Source organism: Ambystoma mexicanum, chromosome 12 (assembly GCF_040938575.1).
Source record: "Ambystoma mexicanum isolate Mex_15411 chromosome 12, UKY_AmexF1_1, whole genome shotgun sequence".
NCBI lineage: Eukaryota > Metazoa > Chordata > Amphibia > Caudata > Ambystomatidae > Ambystoma > Ambystoma mexicanum.
In genome coordinates this window covers 431,058,414-431,082,552 of record NC_090936.1, presented here as the reverse complement: position 1 = coordinate 431,082,552, position 24,139 = coordinate 431,058,414, and the positions used below count along the sequence as shown (strand labels likewise).

The 24,139-nt window shown below is 46.2% G+C and overlaps 1 protein-coding gene across 1 annotated transcript in view; it reads right to left on the bottom strand.

Annotated features, from left to right (window-relative positions):
- Positions 1-24,139, bottom strand: part of B4GALNT3 (beta-1,4-N-acetyl-galactosaminyltransferase 3) — a 946,759-nt gene that overhangs the window by 225,171 nt on the left and 697,449 nt on the right. The window contains exon 6 of the mRNA XM_069628599.1: positions 17,384-17,484. Coding sequence (XP_069484700.1) covers positions 17,384-17,484 — 101 coding nt within the window. The remainder of the gene's footprint in view (positions 1-17,383; positions 17,485-24,139) is intronic.

Below are 24,139 nucleotides of genomic sequence, written 5' to 3'. Positions count from 1 at the left end.
ATCAAAATCCTTTTCCAACAGGCTTCTTGTATTCAAACACTTGTAACTGCCTAGTATACTCTCTTGCCAGAGCTTCTTGTTGATACAGACTCGTTGCCCTCTCCCAGTCTTGCGCATTTACTTTGTTTGATAATATATGTTCTTGATATATTTTCCTGCTTGGGTTTCCCATATACTTGCACTGTATACATTCACATAATTGTAAGGTTTTCACTCGCAGTTCATTTCCTCTTTTAACAATAAGCTCTCTTGCGCTCTCTCTCGCTTGGTTTCTTCATTTACATTTGCTTGCATTCAGCGTGGGCACTGATATGCCCCTATGATCCTGCCGTCTCTCAGTGGACTCACCAGTTCTTGTTGGCATTGTTGGTTTCTCCCATGGCCAGCCGGTGACGGTTCTTCACTTCTTTATTTCTCACAACTGGCTTTCCCTTCTCTCGGGCTTCAGCTGGGCTGGTCTGCTTCGCTCCAGGCTCCGGTGAGTTAGGTGCTACTATCCAACAGCTGCAAACATCAAGGAATCTATCGTCCGCTCCCGACATTCCTGCAGCGTGTCCTCTTCGCGTGGCAGCTTCTTTCCTATTGGCTCACGAGCCGGACGGCTCCACCGCACTGCTCTCAGCCTTTCAGTATCTCGATACACGCAGAAAGGTGCAGCTCTCTCCTGCCAACAGAACACTGCGACTCTCTACTTCTTCTCTTTAAATTTCCCAGTCACAGGTGTGTGTGTGTGTGTAACAACTGGAGCACTCCTTGGGCTTGTGGCCTCCATCTCTCCTCAGGAAACTGCTCTGCTGAGGCCATAGACTGGGTGTCATCATTTCTGCAGGATAGGCAATCTAAGATCGTCTGGGGTAAACACTCTTCTAAACCAAAAACAGTTAATTGTGGAGTCCCACAGGGCGCAAGCTTCTCCCCTCTGCGGTTTAATTTGTACATGCGATGCCTATGCTCACTTCTGTCCCAACTCGGTATATTTTTCACCAACTTTTCGGACGACACCCAATTAGTGTTCGAGCTTAATGGTAACTACGAACAGGACAGCGAAAAACTCTCGAGAATCTATAATATGATAGAGAGTTGGATGAAGGACAATTGGATGTGCTTAAATGCCTCCAAGACGGAACTTATGATCTTCGGTTCTCCTTATGCTAGGAAAAAACTTAGTCCACAATACACCGAATTCAAGATCAAAGAGACACAGATAGCTATAGCAGAAAAAGTTAAAACACTAGGCGTCTATCTTCAGGCATCCTTGGGAGCAGAAGCCCACACTGCCTACCTCAAAAGGAATTGTCAATATTATCAGAAACTATTGAAAAAAATTAGACCCCTGCTGAGCCCACAAAACAGTACTACAATAGCAAGAGCCACAATTCTCTCCCAGTTGGATTACGGAAACTCCTTACTCCTAGGCGCAAGCAGTAAATGTTTAAAACAATGCCAAGTGGTGCAAAATAACGCAGTCAGAACAATCACCAATAGACCCAAGAGAGAACACATCACAAAAGACAGAAAGGACTTACATTGGCTGGCGATCGAGGATCGCATCACATTTAAAGCCATTACCCTGGTACACCGATGCTTATATGGAAAAGCCCCATTTACCTAAAAAAGCAATTTGTGTGGTACGAATCACATTGCAACTTGAGGTCTAACAAATCTGGCCTCCTGCGAGTTATTCCTACTAAAAAAGCTAAAGGATTAGGTAGGGCATTCACGACCAAGGCAGTCCTCATTTGGAATAAACTTCCTCCTGTGCTGAGATTGGAAACTAACCATCTACTCTTCAGGAAGCATCTCAAGACACTTCTCTTTAACTAAGATCCCTACTTCCGTTAGCCAGCTAGCCCAACTCTGTTCCATATGTCTGTTACATGTGGCATTGGCCTATCCCGTTTCTATACTCTAGTCTGTCTTTTTGTGGAGCGCTCTGATGCCTGTGGGCTGCAGCGCTATACAAATATATAAATAAATAAATTGCTTGGTTCCTCTTCTTCGTCCCAGTATTTTGGTAATTCTTGGGAAGGAAGTCCATTCTTGACAATTTGCATGATAAACTTGGGTAAACATTCTTAATGATTTTCAAGGGCAAGTCAGTCCTGGATGATTGGTAGGTGGAACTGGAGAAGGCGTTTTCATAGGTTTCACAAGGCAGATCAGAGATGGAAGGTTGGCCTATGGGTCTTGGGAAAAGGTTGTCACTACCCTTCATAAGAGGATGAGGAGATGTATGACAATAGGCCATGAGGGTATTAGGTATGGGAGGGTTATCCTCAAGGGAAAATTGGGCATACCATGTTTCATCTGATGAGGCCAAGACATCTCCTCAGAGACTGTCTCCCCCATGTGATCCTCCCTCATATAACTGCCCCCAGGGTTACGATCAGGTAGCGGCTGCCATCCCCTGGCCACATGGGAGGAGGTCCCCGCCAGGAGAACAGTGACGACTATCAGATTCATCCCACCTAGGTCATCAGAAGCCTTGCAAACAAGGCTAACAAGTGCAATCCCTATATAATGGTTGTGTTGAGCTATCCCTTGATAGTGCGCCGAGAAATAATGGAATGGCAAGTAGTGATGATTAATAAATTCCTTTTATTTTTGTGATGTTAGAGCCATTGTGGATGACACGTGTTTCGGCAGAGCTGCCTTTTTCGAATCCAGGCTATATAGATAGCTCAAAAGTCACTGCATAATGCATAAAGGTGCTGAGGTTCACAGGGATGAATCCCTCCTGGTACAAAGAAGTCCTCTGTATGTACGAGTGTCATACGGAGGACTTCTTTGTACCAGGAGGGATTCATCCCAGTGAACTTCAGCACCTTTATGCATTATGCAGTGACTTATGAGCTATCTATATAGCCTGGATTCGAAAAAGGCAGCCCTGCCGAAACACGTGTCATCCACAAAGGCTCTAACATCACAAAAATAAAAGGAATTTATTAATCATCACTACTTGCCATTCCATTATTTCTCGGCGCACTATCAAGGGATAGCTCAACACAACCATTATATATTGTCACAAACGGAGTGGAGGGACTCTAAGTCTCCGTAGTAGCTAAACCTGGTGCGACGCAAGATCTTTAACATCACCTCAACTTTCATGGACAAACCCTTTTAATTTAACGGGGCGCGTAGGTACTGCAGCAGGTGTCCTCACAAACATTCCCTCACTAAGAATGAAGTGCAATCCCTAGACTGGGAAATTGCAAAAGACACAGAAATAGGGTGAAAACGTTTTCCAGGGTCCGGTGGGCCTGATAAACTGGATTCACAATGGGGCGATCTGTGCATTTTAGTCGGTTTCCTTGAATCTTCTAGTATGAAGAAGGGTGCATCCCAAACTGGCAACCATGTTTCAGTCAGGGACCAAGTTAAATTAAGCAAAGGCTTAATTATCAAGGATGTCCAACAGTGCATTTACATGCCATTCTGCCCCGGGACATAAAGACGTAAGCGGTCAACTACTTTGGCTACTATTTTATGGAATGATGTAAATCACTGCCAAAAGGGTGTATGCCTGCTGTTTTCTTCACCTTAGAGGAGGGATATAAAGCATCAAGTAGCCAAATCTTAAAAATCAAGCTCATGAAAGTGATCAGTGAAATCAAATCCTGCGGAAGAAACTGAAGAGAGAGGGAGGTAAGTCAGTAGGAAAAGCGTTGCCCCTGGTAGAAGCTGTGCCTAACCTGGCACTGGCTAACCACAAGTGCAAGACAATGCAAACACCAAAGTCAATGGCACTAGGCCCAAAGGACCTTTTAACATTACCCAGGACGAAGCCAAAAGGCATTCAGTTGCAGAAAGCATTGCAACCCCCAGTATCCAGCAAAAGAGCAGGAGGCATGGGCCCTGTGTCCAGGACTGGAGCCTGCTGGAAGATGTCGTACACCTTTTATAATAATATATAATATCTTTTTCTTATCTAGCACTACACAGCCATGGGTCTCAGAGCGCTGAGAATAACAGATGACATTATTATGCTACATAGTGGTACTCAATTTACCAATCTCGGAAGGATGAAAGGCTGAGTTGACCTTGCGGAGATTCGAACCTACCACAGCAGGCTGCGCAGAGATAACGAGGCAAGCGCTCAGCTCGCTGTGCTATCCAACCGACTATCTGAAGCATTCCTACTTAGCAATGATAGAGGAGGTCTTAGGGAAAGGTACTTATGTTTCAGGTAGCAAAGTAGGTACTGATTCTTCCGACGAGTGAGGTGACAAAAGGGTGGTGGGGTGCGGGTTCAGGGGGATCAGTGGTACAGTTTTTTGAAGGAGTAAGAAGAATGGTGCTTCAAATTGGATGACTTCCTATGTGAGAGTAATCTCCATTTCCTTAATATTTGGGCAGGGTGTTGGATCAGGAAAATTGAATGGCGCGACCAGCAGAATTAATTGGCTAGAGGAGCAATAGCGCCACTACTTTTCCCCCTTTGTCAGGGTGGCGAAAGGCCTTAAAACCTTAACTACCGGTCCTCTGATGGCCTTGTTGTGCACTGACTGACAGGAACCACAGTCATCAGTGTATTGATTCAGCCCCAGGCACCAAACTTACCTCTGGTGCGGATCGATCTATCTTAATTTGCATCAGAGTTTGAACACTGAGACCTTGGGTGGAAACTTGTTGCACCAACAACAGTGCAGCGGTTCCATAAATAGTCTCTGAGCATGTGTAAAAAAGGATTGGCGGTCATGAAGCTTGTACAACTCCCCTTATATACTTCTGAAGTCATGTCTGCCGCTGGAGGCGCCAATGATGCTTTGTCAGAGAGGAGCCAAGGTACGCCCCTTAGGGGCTATTGGAGAACTTACAAGTTATTTGATCAAATGAGAAATTTGTCAGAGGAAGGTATCCATTACGATCAGGTTTTCCAACAAAGCTCATGTCGCCAATGTTATGTAGCTAGTTCATTAGGGTCCATAAGAAACTGCACAAGTTTGAAAAGCTCAGAGATTTTCTTACAGATTCTGGTATTTTTTTCTGCCATTTCAAATAGTGAGCCCTAACATTAGATGAGGTTGGTTGCTTCCAGTTCCAGGTCATCATGAACTTCTGTCAGAAATACTGGGTAGTATGACAAAGAAGATTTGCTCTCCAACCTTGACTCGAACATTCCCTCTGTCCTCATCCTCCTCGATCTCTCTTCTGCCTTCGACACGGTCAACCATACCATCCTGCTCAACCGTCTCTGTGAAAACCTGGGTATCACTGATCAGGCTGGCTCTGGCCTGGCTGACCTCTTTCCTCTCAGATCAACCCTCCCAGGTCCAACATGGGTCCTTCCTTTCATCTATCTTCCTCTCTACCTGTGGTGTTCCCCAGGGGTCTAACCTCTCGCCCTGGTTTTTCAACCAATACCTGGCAACTCTCGCCCACTGCATTGCCATTTTCTGCTCAAATTTCCAGTGCTACGCTGACGACACAACTCATTTTCAGGCTGCCCTCGGCCACCTCCTCTCCCTCTCAGCTCTGATTGCCTAACTGCCATTCAAGATTGTTGTGCCGCCAATGATCTTTGCCTGAAGGCCAGCAAGACGGAGATCCTCCTCATCGGCATACCTTCACCATCCTTTTCCCTCACTCTCTGGCCGGCCTCCCTTGGCCCTCCTCCTGCCCCCACCTGCGAGGCTAAGAACCTCGGGGTCATCTTTGACTTCACCCTTTCCTTCTCCGCCCACATCTTTGAGGTCTCTAAAAAGTCAAATTTCCGACTGCACTTCCTCAGAGGTACTCTGCCTTTCCTCTCCTTCCCCCAGAAGCTCATGGTATCCCAAGCTCTGGTTCTCTCTAGCTTGGACTATTGTAACAGCCTCTTTCTAAATCTACCTGCCTCTACTGTCCGCCCTCTGCAACTAATCCAGAACAGGACTGCGAGACTTGTCCTTGGCCTCAAGTCCTGGGATCGTATCTCTCCAGCTCTGAAGTCTCTCCACTGGCTCCCAGTGGATGCAAGGATTAAATTCAAAACCCTCTGCATTGTCCACAAGGCTTTCTGGGGCCTGGGTCCAAAATATCTTCAGCTATCCCTCTGAAAATACCTACCCTCTCGAGCTCTTCGCTCCTCTACCTCCAACTCCCTCGGGGTCAGTCGTTTTTTCTAAGAAACGAGCTGGGGGTAGATCTCTGTCTTCGGCTGGGGCCTCCCTCTGGAACAGCCTCCCTGCCACTCTAAAACTTGAGGAGAACCATCTCCGGTTCCGGAAGCACCTCAAGACCTTCCTCTTTTCTTCTGCCTTCGCTCCCCCTGTGCCCCGCTGATCTGTTCTCTCTTGGCACCATGCACCTGGCCACCCTCCGTCCTTTGGGCCCAGGTACCTGCTCATCCTGCCACCCTCCCGCACTGCCTCCGGGCCACCCCTTGCAATGGGGGTCTGTATCTGTACCCATACAGCCCCCCCTTTTTCTTCCTGCACTTATCATCCCTACCCTATCTGCTGCCTTAAACCTAGCACTTGCAAATTGCTGGCTGCATTACCACTGTTTGTTGCCTTTATTATTTATTTATTGTTATTTATCTGTTTCTCCTCTGCTTCGCACTTTCCACTTCTCCCCCCTCTCCCATGCACTTTTCCCCTCCCCCCCTCCCATGCACTTGCGCGTTCTCAATGTCACTGAGCCTAGTAAGATCGCTGTTTTGTTCTGCCCTGTTCCCCACCCTTGCCACGCTCTGAAACACTTGTGTACGAGCGATAGAAATAAAATATCAATCAATCAATCAATGCTGTCACAAGGCCTGGAAGGGATTCTGCAGCCAAGAAAAGCTGACCTACCAGGACAATATCACAACAGCCTTCATAATTATTATAATTGTTCTTTTTTATTAACTCGCTCAATACCAGCAAGTGGTTTCTAAGCGCAGGATTGGGATTCGAACCTGTGTTGCGCTGCATTGTCTTGCTTCCAAGACAAAACGCGTTGCCCATTAGCTATCCTTCCTCACTATCCATCCTTCCTTGACCTATATGGAAGTTGTGCAGGGCAGGTGCCTGTCTCGTCGTCCTTATGCGAGTGATGGGGTCTCAGTTACACCCGTCTTCTTTGACCAATAAATACCCTGTGCCTAGCTCTTGTATGCATTTGGGAGACGAAGACACCAATGGTGATACAAATATGGGTTTGACAATACCTGTGCCATGGGTGCTTTAGGACCGTTTCCAGACATAGGTGTTCATTTGGGATAACATCCTAAAAATCCTCATAACCTAAGATTGTATAATGAGATAAAACAAAGGGAATCTGTATGTCAGAGGGAATATCTTTACAGCAAAATGGGAAATTGCCTCTTGTGTGGCAGCACAGACAAAACAAAATTGAATAGCACTGTGCGGACACAGGGTTCTGCAAAAGCCAGTATCCATGTGAGAGCTTTTGCAACCCATGTCATCAGTAAAGAGTCCAACGAGATCAGCATTGCAGAGAAAAAGAGAATGCATAAGCGGGCAGGTCCCATTGAGGTGAGGCATAAAGTGTACGCGGGGCAGCATATAGGCGGCACAGAGACAGGACCTCTGCCTGATGACAAGATGGCTGCCAAGCTTTTTAGAAGTTTAAAAAAGGTACAGAACGGCTTTGGTCGGGGAAAAGAAAATCCCTAAAAAAGCCATTAAAAGGCTATGTCACATGGCGAAAGAACCAGACCAATCTAAAAGAACAAAAGAAAGAAATAAGGAGGTAGGAGCAAGTGAAGCAGGTAGGGAAAGGGAGAGGAAGGAGACCGACAAAGCAGGAGAATCAGCCCTTCTGGAGCCAGTAGCAATATGAGGGAAGAGAAAAACGGACACAAAGACAAAGCAGGAGAGCCTGACACAGGACCCAAACCCAGGAGAGGAGAGGTCTGAATCCTAAGCCAACTGAGCAGGCTGACCCAATTGCTGGGGCTGAGGAAACGGTTTTAGGAGCTGAACGGCCTCAGTATTCTGAAGGGAACAAAACAGATTGCTGGTGAGAAAGCCACCATATCCGCTTTTAGTTGGAAGAGCACTACTTTCCTTAAGAGTCTACTGGGGCAGTTTAATCTCAGATCCAGTAAAAGAGGTCTAGGCACTATCCCAGCTGGATTAGAGATGGCGATCTGGGTGATGTCTCGTCGTAAAGAGAATGTTTGGCAAAGAAGCAGCTGGGCGCTATCCCTGTGACTGTTGAGTCGGGAACCCCGAGCAAGACCAGAATCCACGAGAGAGAGAACTCAGACACGTAAACGTTCAATGTTTGAGCTAGCCTGACACTGTTAGCTCAGATCAGAACTTGACGATAAACCACCAGACCATGTATATGTTTATCCGAAACCCCTCGTACTTGTAAAGTAATCAAGTCTGAACCATTACTTTTTATGTCATGCGTTTTGTCGGTCTGCCACAGGAGCCCCTTCTACAGGGCATGTGTGCACCTGCAACCCGGGTGACACTAGATATTGGGGAGACAGCTGGGACTTTGGGGCACGAATGATTAAGGCTTTAGTTTTGAAAAACAATCTTTTCTTCTTAGAATGAGATATAGATACAGGCTCCATCCTTTTCCTTTATTGTGGCCAACCAGAAATCTTGGAAGAAAACAAAAGTAGGGGATGCTCAGAGGAAAGGAATCCCTTTCAGTCAAAGGTAAAATAACCATGAAAGCTTCATGGAGCATTCGAGAAGGTAAATCCATATCAAACACAGACAAAGTTAATCCCTCAGGCTTCTGTGAGAATAGGTAGACAGAGCAAATTGAATGAGTGGGAGATGTATATGAAAGACTTTGGAGGTGCCTCTGTAGAGTAGAGGATTTCGTTCATACAGATCTTACTGGGACGAGGAAGCGTGAGGCTTACCCAGATGGAGTGCATACAATCACTGACACAAAGAAGATCAGACAAGGAGGCAAAAGCCCAACGCGGAACCAACATAAGTGGTCCAGTCTACTAAAGATGGCCCTGGAGATTAAGAGTAAAGAAGGACTGTGTACCTTGTTAAGCCGGCCCTGGAGGAGCGAGGAACCAAATGCCGGTTCCGTGGCAAGAGACCAGAGGAGAAGAGAACGAGAGGGACAAGTGTTTCCAGTAGCTCCAGGGAGCAGGAACCTGTCCGGTGATGTGGAAAGAGGAAACCGACCGGCAAACCCACAGCATGAGGAAGACGCGCAACTGAGGATGCGAGAGAAAGCTTGCCACTGCGGAGCCAACAAGAGCAGGATGTTGAACGTGGAAGCAGTTGAGAAGCCCTGTTCTACTCCCAGGACAGACCAGAGACTGCAACATTTCCCAAAGGTAGGGAAATGGTTGGGCCGGCTGGTGAGAGACTGAGGGCACCAGATAAGCTAAAAAGACACATACCAATATTTTGAGAAGCAGAAAGGGATAAATAATGAACTGTAAAAGCTGAAACAAACATTACAAAATATCCAATGTGGAGCAGTACCTGGCAGGAGAGTACACCAGATCTGTTCAGTTGGACATGGAGTGAATCTCGGGTAGAAAACCCGTAAAAACAGCATGCTAGGATCTGGGACGCATATGAAGTTGGGCAAACCCCACAAAAGCCAAACACATGGGTCAAAGACCCATACGAGACTGAATAAACACACAGTCAAGGGGCTGAGGACCAGAGCAAATCTAGTAGAGTCTGAGATGATATAAGGGGGTCTGGAACCTACACAAAAGAGAAACAAGCTACAAAGCAAGTTAGGGAGACCCTGAGATAGCTCAGAGGGATCTGGAAATCGTGTAAGAAAGAGGTGCAAAAAGCTAAAACAAGGGGTCGAGGACCCATTACCAAGGGAAGAGACATGCTTCTGGAATTTTAGGATCTACAGAAAAATCTGGCAGGATAGTGCACCAGACTTGACAGTACATTGTTTTGCTGAAGAAAAGAACAGGGGAAGAGACTTCCCGCTAATACCTGGGATCTGTGTTTTGTGATAAGAAATTCTGCAGTCAAGTCTGGCAGGATAGTGAACCAGACTTGATATTATGTTTACAAACTGGCGAGAAGAATAGGGAAAGAGACTTTCACTGTCTCCACAACCTCCTAATACTTGGGTGGAAATGTATTTGTTTTTGCATAAGTTTGGAAGAGCATTTTGGATCAAGTACTTCTAAGTTAAAGAATCCCTTGTCGTGTTTTCCCATCAAGAACTGAACATTTGAAACCTGTATCCAGAACGAGAGAAGCCTCCTTCTGGATCAAGAAGACACCCAGTTTCTTTCCTTAGTTTAGCATGTAAGGGATGCCAGAAGCTGGACATTTTACTTTACAAGACATCCTGACAGAGTCCTTAGTATTTCTGTTGAGGTAGGGCAACTGCTCATAGAAATAGGGCAAGATAGGCTTTTGTTCTTTGTACTTTTATATAAATAAAAGTATTTGACAACCTACATACCACCACTGCGTCAGACTGGTTTTTTCTGCACCCTTACACCTTCTGTATTCTCCCTTCCAGAGGTCATCATACTTGATGTTCAATGCCTGGGAATGGACGAGACCATGTGCAACTACACCAGAAATGCATAACATGAATGGATATTCACGTCCCACTGTACCTAGCAGCTGATTGCAGCCCGATTCCAACCCCCTGGCAATGGCACCTACATGCATTGTGTGAAAAGATTAGTACAACGCCTACAACGCCTGCCATTGCCAACAGAAATCTTACAGATGTCATTTGCTCCCTGAATAGTTTCACACAAACACATTAGCTTAATTGTTTCTAAACGTGAATATGTCAGTATAATGTATATGATGTACTCCTATTGAATACATAAGTGTGCGGCGCGAAGATTAATTTGCAATACAGGTTTCTTACAAATGGGCAGAATGGGTTGAGGTGGGGACTACCTGAAAATCACAGATTTATAACACTCTGAAGCAGGTGTGCCGCAAATCTCTCCTGGTTAAATGAAGAATGGACGGGCACTGTGATTAGGCAAGTTCATTTCTGAAGTTGGTAGGCCTTTTCTTCTCCGTCAGATCTGTGGAGTGTGCCCTATTGCATGATCACTGGTTTTGCTTGTATCTGCGTCACCACTGTGTTCTTTCTGGATGGATGCGCTACCGAGGAATGCATCTTCTTTGCTTATCTTTTATTGTTTCCAATGTATTTAGCTACGCCTCCCGCATTTGACATTTTTCCACATTCATCCCACTTTCATCACGCTCACCAGAGATCCACACTGCATGTCTGTCTTGCTGTCGGTAGCGTGAGAGGTTGGTTTGAGTGAGGCCTTTCTTTTCTGCTTTGCTGATGTTTTCCGACTCTCTACAGTGTGTCCTGAACCCTGGGGCTCCTTTGTTTTTCAAACTGGGCAACCATGACTGTATGGGAATTCAACACACTCTCTGCCTCGCCATCAACTTTAAAGGGTTCTCCCATGTGATGTAGGGAGTGAACCTGTGAGCTGCTACCACTGTGAGGGTTATGCCTTCTCTTTCCTGACCAGATGAGGCTTCCAACTGCAGGCTTTTTAAAATTAATCTATTGGCCCTTGGACATGTATTTATTTATGGTAACTATACAGTGCTTCTATAGAACACTGGTCATTGGACACTGCTCAGGGTTATATATGGCTGCCTTGACTTGCTTGATGTTCCATGTCGGAAGGTAATTTCCTATCACGTGCAACTGCAATTGGAAGATAATGTCATGATCCATCACCAGTCCTCTCTTTGAAAAGTCTTAGAGAATGTGACAGGCGGTTCTCCTTGTTATCACTAACACAAATGTCAACTTAATCCACTCAGACAAATAGTTCACCTACACAAGGCTGACTCTACTTTCAGGCTGCATCTGCTCCGTTGTCAGACCACCACTTTTCTTTCCCTCACACCATTCTGGGGGTATCACTACATATTCTCCCCACCAAAAATATCGTATATATGGTCGTCTGGAATGGCCATAATGTGATATTTTGGGGGGTGGGGGATAATTTTGGGGGATTTTGAGAGCGGGGGTGTCCCCCGCTCCTTTAAAAATAATGCAGGGGGTGTTCCCCGCAGGTTCCATGCCATAATATCGCCGCAAAAATATGGCGATATTTTTGTATGCCGATATTTATGCGGGGATATTAACACATGGAACCCATTCCGGACACCACATGCGTTGGAGTGGAGCTTGCCTGGTGTTGTGATGTTTGTCATGGTGAGGGGCCTGCTTTGCAGTTATATATTTTCTGTTCTATTTCTCTGCCCGCCCCGGACCACCAATGTGCTTCCCTCAACCTGCTTTTTGTCCGGGTGGGTGCTCATGTGTCCCACATGAGCTGGCTCCATGACTGTCGATCGCATGTCACGTGGGGGTGGGGAGCGGGGTTAAGTTATTGTATTGAATCTCATTATTAAATCCAGTTCTGCAGTTATTTCTGTACCATCCGTTCTTAATGGCAGTAGTGAATGGCCTCAACAGGCCTTCCATTATATGTATACTGTAGACTCCCACTTTTTACAAGGATAACATTTTCTTCCATGACCATCTCCGTCTGAAGATGCATGCACTCAATCTTGCAGGAAGGCCATAGGTTTCCCTCTTGTGACTGGCACGTCTCATTTCAAAGTTTTCGGACTGAATACTACAACTTTTGCTGCAGGAGGTCCAGTGTGTGGTTGTGGCTTTCCAGTAGTTATATATTTCACCCTCTCCCGACATCTCAGTTTTCACAATTCTATCCGAGGCCTTCATCGCCGTTACATTCCATGACCACTGCTACTTATCGGGAGTGTTTTTCAAAGCACACATTTACAAAATGGCCCATGCGGTCACATGAAGATAGCTTGTCTCGGGTGGGGCATTCCTTTTTGTTGGCTAGGTGTCTCTGTCTAATGCACCTGTCCCTTGTAATCTTTTTGTGGTCTTGAGCTTGAGTTCCCTTTCTTGAAAACTTTGCAATCACTGGAAACCCATTTTCCATGTGTGACAAGTCATTCACTTCACTGTGTTGCAGGATGTTTGTCTGCATTTTCCCCGCATAACACTGCCTCTTACGTTGACTACGCTACTGCACATTACATCATCGAGTGAAGGATCTTTCACTTGTATTACTTTATCCTGTATTTTGGGGTTCTTCCCATTGATTGGTCACCATGTAGCTGTTCACACTGCCCATTTGATGCTTGAAATCTCATTTCACTGCTCACTCCCCTTATTCTCACTATGCAAGCTTCAGTGGCTTCATGGGTGTCTTGTATTCTGTTATTGAAATTCAGCCGATGCAATGCCATTTTCTCTTTGCTGTGAAATCTCATCATTTTGGGTCACTAGACCTCCAAAGATCAATCGCCCCTATAGACCCAGCACGTTCACCAGCAGTGTCTTCCTTCCTTGCTGCTACAGACACCATGACATTTACCGGTTCTGGATAGTTCTCGAGATCCTCAGTACCAACGGTGCCGTACTATGAGAGGTTTGCCTGGTAGGCAAGAAAGGAGGTGGTGTGGCACTTTGCATGATGGGAAGATTGCAATGGATGGCTATGCGTCTTACAGAGTGTTCACTCACACAGAGGAATTTTGTTACTGAAAATCAGGGGGAAAAGGAAATCTACTGGGATAACTGATTAGTTCAGTTTTTCAGGCCTATCTTCGAAAGATGATTGGATAAAGCACTGATGGTGAAGGGGATTTGGGTCCAGAGGTGGGTATGCACCGAGAAAGCAAAACCTCCTTTATGTTCTTGGTGGAACATAGGCACTGCGAAAATAATCTGGTTAGAAGATCACTGCTGTAGTGGCAACGCCAGTCTGCAAGAAACATGGGCCCAACATGTTTTGTGAATGATACAAAGTACCTTAAGCTTAACCTTGTCCTTGAGTGGTAACGAGTTAATTTCTTCAAGAATAGAAGTTACAGTAGAGCGAATGCACTACAGACTTCAAAGCATCACATCAGGTATTTTGGGACAACAAAGTACAGAGTTACCATAGTTAACTTTTGATGTGATGAATGTAGATACGGCATTATAGCCTTAAGTTCTTGCCGAGTAAGAAGTAAACCTTGTGATGGACTTTCAGGGAGTAGAAATATATTCTTGGGTTGGGGGCAGCACATGTTTCTGTTAAATGAAGAGAATGTGAGATCAGAATCGGTCCATTACCACCCCTCCATTGTTTCCCTCTGCCATGTAATTTAATATGATGTTCTGGTCAACAGTGTCAAATGCTGCTGGAAGATCCAACACAGTTCAGGGTGGTGACACTGTCTACATCAGAGGCATGGCACACCTAGGGCAGACCCAGACTGATTCCACTCCCTATTAAGTTGTAAATTGACTAGGAAATGACCCGAAACATTGGATAACTCAAGAAATGCTCTTAATTGAGCCGTGGCTGCGGATTCAAGGTGCACTGATGCTAAAAGGAGGCGAGAAATGGGACGTTAGCTGGTAAGGGATCGATGAGAAGTTCTTCAACAGAGGGACCAGCACAGCTTTCTTGAAGCCCTTCCCTAAAAAGCCCTCAAACAGTGAGGAGATGAAGAGTGATAAAAGAGGGTAAGTACCAGAAATCTTGCTTCAGGACAGTGAAAAGACAGGGTCTAAAGGGGGTGTGGGGTGTTGGGTCGGATTTTAGATGATTGAGTTTAGCTAGCGTAGACTGCTATAAAGGGAAAAAGCAAGAAAATACAGAAACAGAGGAGGAATCGAGAGAAAGGGCACTTGCCTCAACCAGTTCCAAGGGAGAAGGGGCAAGGATAGATGTGCAAGTATGTTCTTATTCCGAGGGAGAAGGGGCAAGGATAGTTGTGCAAGTATGTTCTTACTTATCAAAGAAAACCGAGTTGGTCACAGAAGGTTTAAAAAGGAGGATGGATTCCCGCTGTGATGATCTGTGAGCGTTGGATAGACAGATCCCCCTCCTCATTGCCATAGCGGTGCCCTGGGTCTAAAGAATAGGAGGCCTCCCTCACAGGACTGCTTCAAACATTGAGTATTTGGGATGTATGGGGAAATAAGGAGGAGCAGCAGTGAGGGATGACTGGGGAACACTGGAGTGCTGCATTTGGCCCTGTTGCAGTGAGCCTGGAACATCTGCAAATGTCTGACTCTCTTCCACGCATGTGCGAGAGCAACTGGGATCCTGGAGCATATGGGTGACAGGATGAACAGTATCAGGGGTGGGGGCATCACACACACTTATTTTACATTCCTGCTGTAGTAGCAAGTTAGGATTTACATGCATCGTATGGTGATAAGGGGCTATGGGACTGAATACTGTGCTCATGAAGACTTCAGCATAATATGAAAGCAGACACACAAACAAATGTGCACCATGGACAGGCACTACAGAAACCTTGACCCAATGCAGGAGAACATGTACACAGTAGCAAAATATTAATTGGAAGAATATGTTTATTGCAACAGAGCAATTTGTGTCCCGGGGCTAATACTGTGCAAAGTTGCATACATACATGTATTGCGGCACATGTCCTATAAACATTTCTGCGCAAAACTAACCTTTATATATATATTCACTGAACACGACCAACAATGATGCATGAAACTTCTGTTCTCATGAAGTTGTGGTGAACATTTGCCGGGCGACCATGCATATAGTTTAGTGTCCACAGACGTACTGCCACAGGTCGGATTTTTGCTCTGCAAAATCTTTCAACCAACAGCAGCCCCAGTGCTTTCATGTGTAGACAGGCTTACTCCTTTTACCACAATGTTCCAGAGCACCAACGGCGATGCGGTTGCCAATGAAAAAAGTGGACAATGCATACAATGTAATCCTTAAATGGGTTGCACTAAAGCAGGAAATATGGGGTAACAAATTAATATTCCTGATGAGAAATCGTATGTGCAACCTGGATGCCACAGGTAGAAATGCCGGTGAGCCCGGCTCTATCGTTCCTTTCCGTCGAGGCTGCTTAAACGGATTGAGAGGGGTGGGCAGAGGGAATACACACCACCTGCTAAGAAGCTGCAAGACTCTCTGAAAGCACTACGTAGCAACAATGTATCAATGCTACTACATTATTACACCAAGGCAACTCAAGACGCAAATCCTGACGGATCCGCCACTAGAAAGCCTGCACAGTTTTTCTCGAGACAGCACCCATGTGGTGCTGGTCCCCTCTGCAGCTGGTCTTCCTTTAACAATTTTAAAGTTCTTTCAGCTTCTCTCAAATTGCAACTTTCTTCAACACAGCCCGGTCCTTATCGGTTCTCCCTTCGACTCATCGGCTGTGATCAACTGCTTGGCCTTCCTTCTATCTGGAGTGAAGGCTGGTGCCACGGTAGCAGGAGTCTCCCTCGCTCCGGCTTATCGGCGTTGGCATTCCCTCTGTACCGTTGACATCTGCTGCAAGACTGTATAGCTATTGTTCTCTGGCTTGCGTTTTCTTCCTTGCAGGTTTCACAGGTTTGGGTCAGAAAAGATAAGGCCGCTTCTCTCCTTTGCACCATCTCGATTCTCGCCGCCTTTCTCATTGTCTTAAACTGCCGGGCTTGATTAACTGTCTCGTCGTGCGGCCTGCGTTGCTCGTCCTGTGCTCTGTTGCTCCACCTTTTATCCATGTGGGGAAAGGAAAGGGCCGTCAGGTGTGTGTGATTCTGGTCAATAGCCTGACTTTGCCTGACCCTTGTATTGGGACATGCCCAGTACACGGCTCAGTGGTTAGTTTGTTGTCTTTTATGGTGTCGAAAAGTGTTTGTGTCTTAAAAGGGGGAGATGTAGAGTTTCCAAGTATTCTGCGTGACAGGAAGGGGAAGAGGTGTTATAGGGAATTCTAGAGTTTGTACCGGGGGGGGTTGATAAACTTAGAAGGGTGAAACTGATAAGATTTGAAACTGATCCGATTTGTGAGACAGACGGGAATGACCAGGTTTACTATCTTGAAATAAATAAGGGGGATTGTGGGAACGTTAGTGTTTTGTCCTAGTAGACTGGGTGTTCCGAAAAGAATAACCAGAAGGACGTGGAGACGAAGGATGGGGAGTATTTGAGTGGAAAACAGGAAACCAAGGAATCTGGGAGTTGTGGGTTTTGAGTGCAACAGTGTTTGGACTCCTATCGGACTTGTCAGACATCGAGGGGTCGTGGCTTTTGAATGAGAGGGATTCAATGGAGAAAGGGGGTAGATGTAATATAGCCTACAAAGGCCTCATGGATTTCATCCTGTTCTCCTTTTCCCCCGGTATAATAGCGTCTCTCACTTGGAGCACTTCTCCAAGCATAACTCCCGAGCTCCCCTACCCAGGTGATCCTCCCTCGCTCGTCCACCCCCAGGGTTTGGATCTGAGAGTGCCAGCCATTCCCTGGCCACCTGAATAAGGGATTCTCGAGGTCTACTCAGGAGAACACCCTCAGGGTTCTTGCACCATACAATCAAAACAAAGGATCGTTTTAACACAATGTTGAATAGCAAGGCTGAGATGAGTTAAAGAATAAAAAAGGTTTAATTAAACTTACTGGTCCAATGCTGGCCTGGCGCTGCAGGCGATGCACCGTTTCATCCGTGCTTAGCCAAAACTCTGCATTATCATCTGCAGCGATGGCAAACTGGAACTCGCCTGCAAGAGACACCGGCATGTCATTGGAGGCTTTGTGGGGTGACCAGTCAAAATATAGAGTTTAAAATGAAGAGTTCATGAAATAATTAGCCCAAATCACAGACCAAAACAATCATTTCATGTGGCACTAGGTTCATTTACTGACAAACATTCATGAACAACATAAAAGTATTGTATTCATTTATATTTTATAGGAATACAAAAATGGAAATGATAGAAAATGTAATGTTAGAAAAAGACTATTCATAATGCCATAAAACATACAATACAATACGTGGCTAGTGCGACAAGGCGTAAGAAGCAGGTGTCGGGCACGAGGTTGGCATGTTTTAAGAGCGTGGTTTATTAACACATAATAAAGGCCTAACTGTCCCTAACACTTTTGTGATTCCCCTACCTAAGAAACAATCTTGGGTGCAAGTCATAAGAATGTCCCTATAAGTAATAAGCCTATCCTCTGTCCAAAACTGCTGATCTGACCCCATCACTAGTAAATAGAAAATAACAAAATAGCACCCCTAGGAGGATGACTCCCTCCTCCTAGTAACAAAAGAGTCTCTTAGTGGAGATCATAACAGTTCAAGTGCACAAAGGCGGCTAGGAGAATGCCTCTCTTCTTCTGGTAAACCAGCCTCTTCCTAAATTCAACCAACACTGTTCATCAGCAATTGCATCTCTGGCCACAATTCCTGTCAGGGGTGCCGAGACTCCTTTCTTGTCCCCTCTGACAAGAGTCAACCACTTTATAGACGTCACTGGGACAAGGGAGATTACATCTGATACATTCTTCAAAGTATTTTCTTCCAGTAGCTTTGATGGAAATACTGGGATGAGGGAGATTACTCCCAATGTACCCCTCAATGATGGCCTCCTTCTTATGAGTACTGTGCTGAGGGAGATTACTCCTGATGCACTTCTTAATGATGCATTCCTTCACAGGAGTACTGAGACAAGGGAGATCACTCCTGATGCAACCTTCTACACCCAAACCCCAACCGGGTCTCCCAGAGCCACTGTTACCTCTCGTGGAGGCGGCCCGTCTCTAGTTCATCATGGGGTGTTGGTAGCGGTTGTTGCCTTTCTTTGCTCTTCGCCACTACGCCCTGCTTCAACAGGGCCTGAGAGCCGTTGGTCTCGTGCTGTTGGACCACTAGGTCCACCCCGCTGAGGTCACGCCACTGCTACTGTCCCTCCAGCTGTTAATCTGGTCAGCTTTTTCTCCTTCTTGGGTCTGCTCCACCGACTGCTTCTGACTGACCTGCTGCTGGGACTTCCTCTTGACAGGTTCCAACTTCCCAGGGTTTCCAGCTTCCTTGCTGGACTCTGTCCGATTCAACTTTCCTCTCCACTAAACTGATTCTCTAGTAAACGTGCCTATTGTGTATTAGCCAATTTTGCCTGTCCTGAGCTGCCTATTGTATACTGGCCTACTTTACCTGTCCTGAGCTGCCTATTGTGCATTAGCCAATTTTGCCTGCCCTGAGCTGCCTATTGTATACTGGCCTACTTTGCCTGTCCTGAGCTGCCTATTGTGTATTAGCCAATTGTGCCTGCCCTGAGCTGCCTATTGTATACTGGCCTACTTTACCTGCCCTGAGTTGCCTATTGTGTATTAGCCAACTTTGCCTGCCCTGAGCTGCCTATTGTATACTGGCCTACTTTGCCTGCCCTGAGCTGCCTATTGTGTATTAGCCAACTTTGCCTGCCCTGAGCTGCCTATTGTGTATTACCCAACTTTGCCTGCCCTGAGTTGCCTATTGTGTTTGTTTGTTTGTTTGTTTATTTATTTATATAGCGCTCTTGACCCGGGGGTATATATGCGCTTTGAACATCAGGTTACAGGTAAAAGACAATAGTACAGTAATGATAGGGCATAGATAATAGTATTCAAACAATATACATAAAATTGGACATTCGGAGTGCATACATATGTGGTAGGACAGTTATTTGTTGGTTAACCAGGAAATGACCTTAGTTCTGAAGGGTTGGAAAGTAGGTGTAGATTTAATATCCAGTGGGATGGAATTCCAGAGTTGTGATGCCAAAGTTGGGAAGCTGGATCCTCCAGCTCTTTTGAGGGAGTATTTGGGAACTGTTAGTTGTAATGAGTTGGACGATCTGGTGGTTCTAGTGTTCTGTCTTAGTGTAAATTTGTTCGAGAGGTAGGGTGGGGCAAGATGATTGAGGGCTTTGTAAGTAAGGCATATGGTTTTCAAGTCAATTTTCTGTTGGATGGACAACCATTTGCAGGCAGTTCTGGTGGCGGAGATGTGTTCCCTTCTAGGAATATTGAGGGCGGCACGGAGTGCGTTATTTTGTAAAACTTGCAATTTATTGATTACTGTTTTGTTGGCACCTACATAGAGGCTATTACAGTAATCCAGTTTAGATTGAATGAGTGCTCTGGCTAGGATGAGACAGTTGCTAGGGGAGATCAGTGGTCTGCAGGCCCTGATTAGTTTACCGGTGTAGGCAGTGGCTGAGGCGGTCATGTTGATTTGTTTAGCTAGGTTGATGTTCGTGTCTAGGTAGAAACCGAGGGTTTTTACGCTCTTGGCAATGGGTATGGTGTTACCGTCAATAGTGAAGCTAGTGTAGCCGGGACAGAGTTTACTGATAGTGTTCGGTGAGCCGACAAGAAGCAATTCAGTCTTGTCATCATTCAGGCATAGGCCATGTGTGGCCATCCATGCCTGAATGATGGAAAAGACTTCATTGATCCATTTGGCGTCCTTGTTGTAGTTGCCTGATAGGGTGAGGAGTATCTGGGTGTCATCTGCGTAGTTATTATAGGTGACACCCAGATTGTCCAGCTTGTCGAATAAGGGCTTGGTGAAAATATTGTAAAGGGTAGGTGAGACACAGGATCCTTGTGGGACACCGCAGGTGATGGGGATGGGGTCAGCCGCGGCTAGGGGGGAGAAGACCCGCATGGTTCTGTTGTCCAGGAAAGATTGGATCCATGTGACTGCAGAATGGGAGAAGTGTGCTGCCAGAGACAAATGGTTGCACAGGATTTTATGGTCGACCAGGTCAAAGGCAGCGGAGAGGTCAAGGAGTAGAAGGATGGCAGCCTTGTTTTTGTCTTTGAGTTCGTCTATCTGGCATTTGAGATCAACAAGGGCCGTTTCTGTCCCGTGTTGTGGTCGAAAGCCAGATTGGCGAGTTCCTAGTAGGTGATTGGCCTCAAGGTAGTCCTGGATTTGTAAATAAGCCACTCTATCCAAGATTTTTAGTAGGAATGGGACGGTGGTAATGGGTCTGTAATTCGTGGGGATGTCAGGGTTGAGAGTAGTTTTTTTTAGTAGCGGTAGGACCCAGGACTGTTTCAGATTGCTGGGGACCATGTTGTTGGCGAAGGACAGGTTTATTAATTTGGTGATAAATGGGGAGAGATCCCTAGCTGCATCTTTTATGATCTGTGCTGTATTACCCAACTTTGCCTGCCCTGAGCTGCCTATTGTATACTGGCCTACTTTGCCTGCCCTGAGCTGCCTATTGTATACTGGCCTCCTTTGCCTGCCCTGAGCTGCCTATTGTGTATTAGCCAATTTTGCCTGCCCTGATCTGCCTATTGTGTATTAGCCAATGTTGCCTGCCCTGAGCTGCCTATTGTATACTGGCCAACTTTGCCTGCCCTGAGCTGCTTATTGTGTATTAGCCAATTATGCCTGCCCTGAGCTGCCTATTGTGTATTGGCCTACTTTGCTTGCCCTGAGATGCCTATTGTATACTGGCCTACTTTGCCTGCCCTGAGTTGCCTATTGTGTATTAGCCATCTTTGCCTGCCCTGAGCTGCCTATTGTGTATTGGCCTACTTTGCCTGCCCTGAGCTGCCTATTGTATACTGGCCTACTTTGCCTGCCCCGAGCTGCCTATTGTATACTGTCCTACTTTGTCTGACCTGAGCTGCCTATTGTATACTGTCCTACTTTGCCTGCCCTGAGCTGCCTATTGTATACTGGCCTACTTTGCCTGCCCCGAGCTGCCTATTGTATACTGGCCTACTTTGCCTGCCCTGAGCTGCCTATTGTATACTGGCCTACTTTGCCTGCCCTGAGCTGCCTATTGTACACTGGCCTACTTTGCCTGCCCTGAGCTGCCTATTGTATACTGGCCTACTTTGCCTGCTCTGAGTTGCCCATTGTGTATTAGCCAACTTTACCTGCCCTGAGCTGCATTTTGTACACTGGCCTACTTTGCCTGCCCTGAGTTGCCTATTGTGTATTAGCCAACTTTGCCTGCCCTGAGCTGCCTATTGTATACTGGCCTACTTTGCCTGCCCTGAGCTCCCTATTGTATACTGGCCTACTTTGCCTGCCCTGAGCGGCCCATTGTGTATTAGCCAACTTTGCCTGCCCTGAGCTGCCTATTGTACACTGGCCTACTTTGCCTGCCCTGAATTGCCTATTGTCTATTAGCCATCTTTGCCTGCCCTAAGTTGCCTATTGTGTATTAGCCAACTTTGCCTGCCCTGAGCTGCCTATTGTATACTGGCCTACTTTGCCTGCCCTGAGCTGCCTATTGTATACTGGCCTACTTTGCCTGCCCTGAGCTGCCTATTGTATACTGTCCTACTTTGCCTGCCCTGAGTTGCCTATTGTACACTGGCCTACTTTGCCTGCCCTGCGCTGCCTATTGTATACTGGCCTACTTTGCCTGCCCTGAGCTGCCTATTGTATACTGGCCTACTTTGCCTGCCCTGAGCTGCCTATTGTATACTGGCCTACTTTGCCTGCCCTGAGCTGCCTATTGTACACTGGCCTACTTTGCCTGCCCTGAGATGCCTATTGTATAATGGCCTACTTTGTCTGCCCTGAGCTGCCTATTGTATACTGGCCTACTTTGCCTGCCCTGAGTTGCCCATTGTATACTGGCCTACTTTGCCTGCCCTGAGCTGCGTTTTGTACACTGGCCTACTTTGCCTGCCCTGAGTTGCCTATTGTGTATTAGCCAACTTTGCCTGCCATGAGCTGCCTATTGTATACTGGCCTACTTTGCCTGCCCTGACCTGCCTATTGTATACTGTCCTACTTTGCCTGCCCTGAGTTGCCTATTGTGTATTAACCAACTTTGCCTGCCTGAGCTGCCTATTGTATACTGGCCTACTTTGCCTGCCCTGAGCTGCCTATTGTATACTGGCCTACTTTGCCTGCCCTGAGCTGCCTATTGTATACTGGCCTACTTTGCCTGCCCTGAGCTGCCTATTGTATACTGGCCTACTTTGCCTGCCCTGAGTTGCCCATTGTGTATTAGCCAACTTTACCTGCCCTGAGCTGAGTTTTGTACACTGGCCTACTTTGCCTGCCCTGAGTTGCCTATTGTGTATTCACCAACTTTGCCTGCCCTGAGCTGCCTATTGTATACTGGTGTACTTTGCCTGCCCTGAGCTACCTATTGTATACTGGCCTATCTTGCCCAATGCTACTATAGATATCTGTGTTCTCTGACCCACCACTACCCACTACAATGTGCCTTAAGACCCAGATAGCATCTCTACTCTGCCTCACCATACTCAGCATTGCCTTCATTATGTCCTCCTATAAATGCGTCCCATGCCCCACCATGGACAGAAATAATAGACTTAGAGCCAGACTACCCTGCCTCTATGAACCTATATGTCACAGTAACAATGCCCCTAACCCCCAGTATATACCAACCTCACGGTACATTAAGCTGCACCCCAACCTAACTATCCCTTGCAACAATGTTACCCAGCCCAAACTCATTCCTATAAAAATCCAAAACACACCTAAGGTAACCACCCTATCCAGTGCCTTGATCAATGCCAGGACCTAGTGGCCCACGCCACTGAAATAGCAGACACCCTATTATCCAATAACCTTGACCTCCTAGCAGTCACCGAATCATTGCTACATGAAGCTGCAGGTCCTGCACTCTCAATAGCCATCCCTGAAAATGTCCAATTAATCAGAATGGAGAGACCCAATAGCCAAAGAGGGGGCTTAGCTATTATAGCTAAAACTAACCTTGCTATCAGACTTCAAACTTCATCCCCTCTCAAATCATGCGAACTCCTCATAGCCAAACTGCCCATATCCAACTGCCACACACTAACCATTTACCTAATATATAGGCCACCTGGCCCTATTGGGACCTTCGAAGAGGATCTATTCAGTCTCTTAGCCAATAACACCAAAGACTCCTCACAAATCCTACTACTAGGCGACCTGAATCTAGGCTTTAACGACCCAGACGACAAAAAAGCCCAATCTATAGCCACTATGTTAGCTGAACATGGCTTAAACCAAAAAGTCCTCACCCCTACCCACAACAAAGGAAGGACCTTGGATTAGATCGCCACCTTGAACTGTGATACCATTATCACCAAAATTACCCCTCAACACTGGTCAGACCACTACCTTATCGACTTCACATTAACAATTTAAACAAACCACCAAAGAGAAAATCATGGAATCCCCCCTACCCACTAGAGCCAAAAAAACCATAACCCCAGACAATCTCCTGCCATTGCTATTACCTACTCTTCCAAACAACCAGCACCCAGAGCTCCTGGTAGAAAGCTACAATAATGCTATGAAATTAGCACTAGATACCGCTGCCCCTCTAAAAACTCAAAAAAAGTAAACAAGCTCACCTAAATGCCTGGTTCACTCCATACCTAAAAGAACTA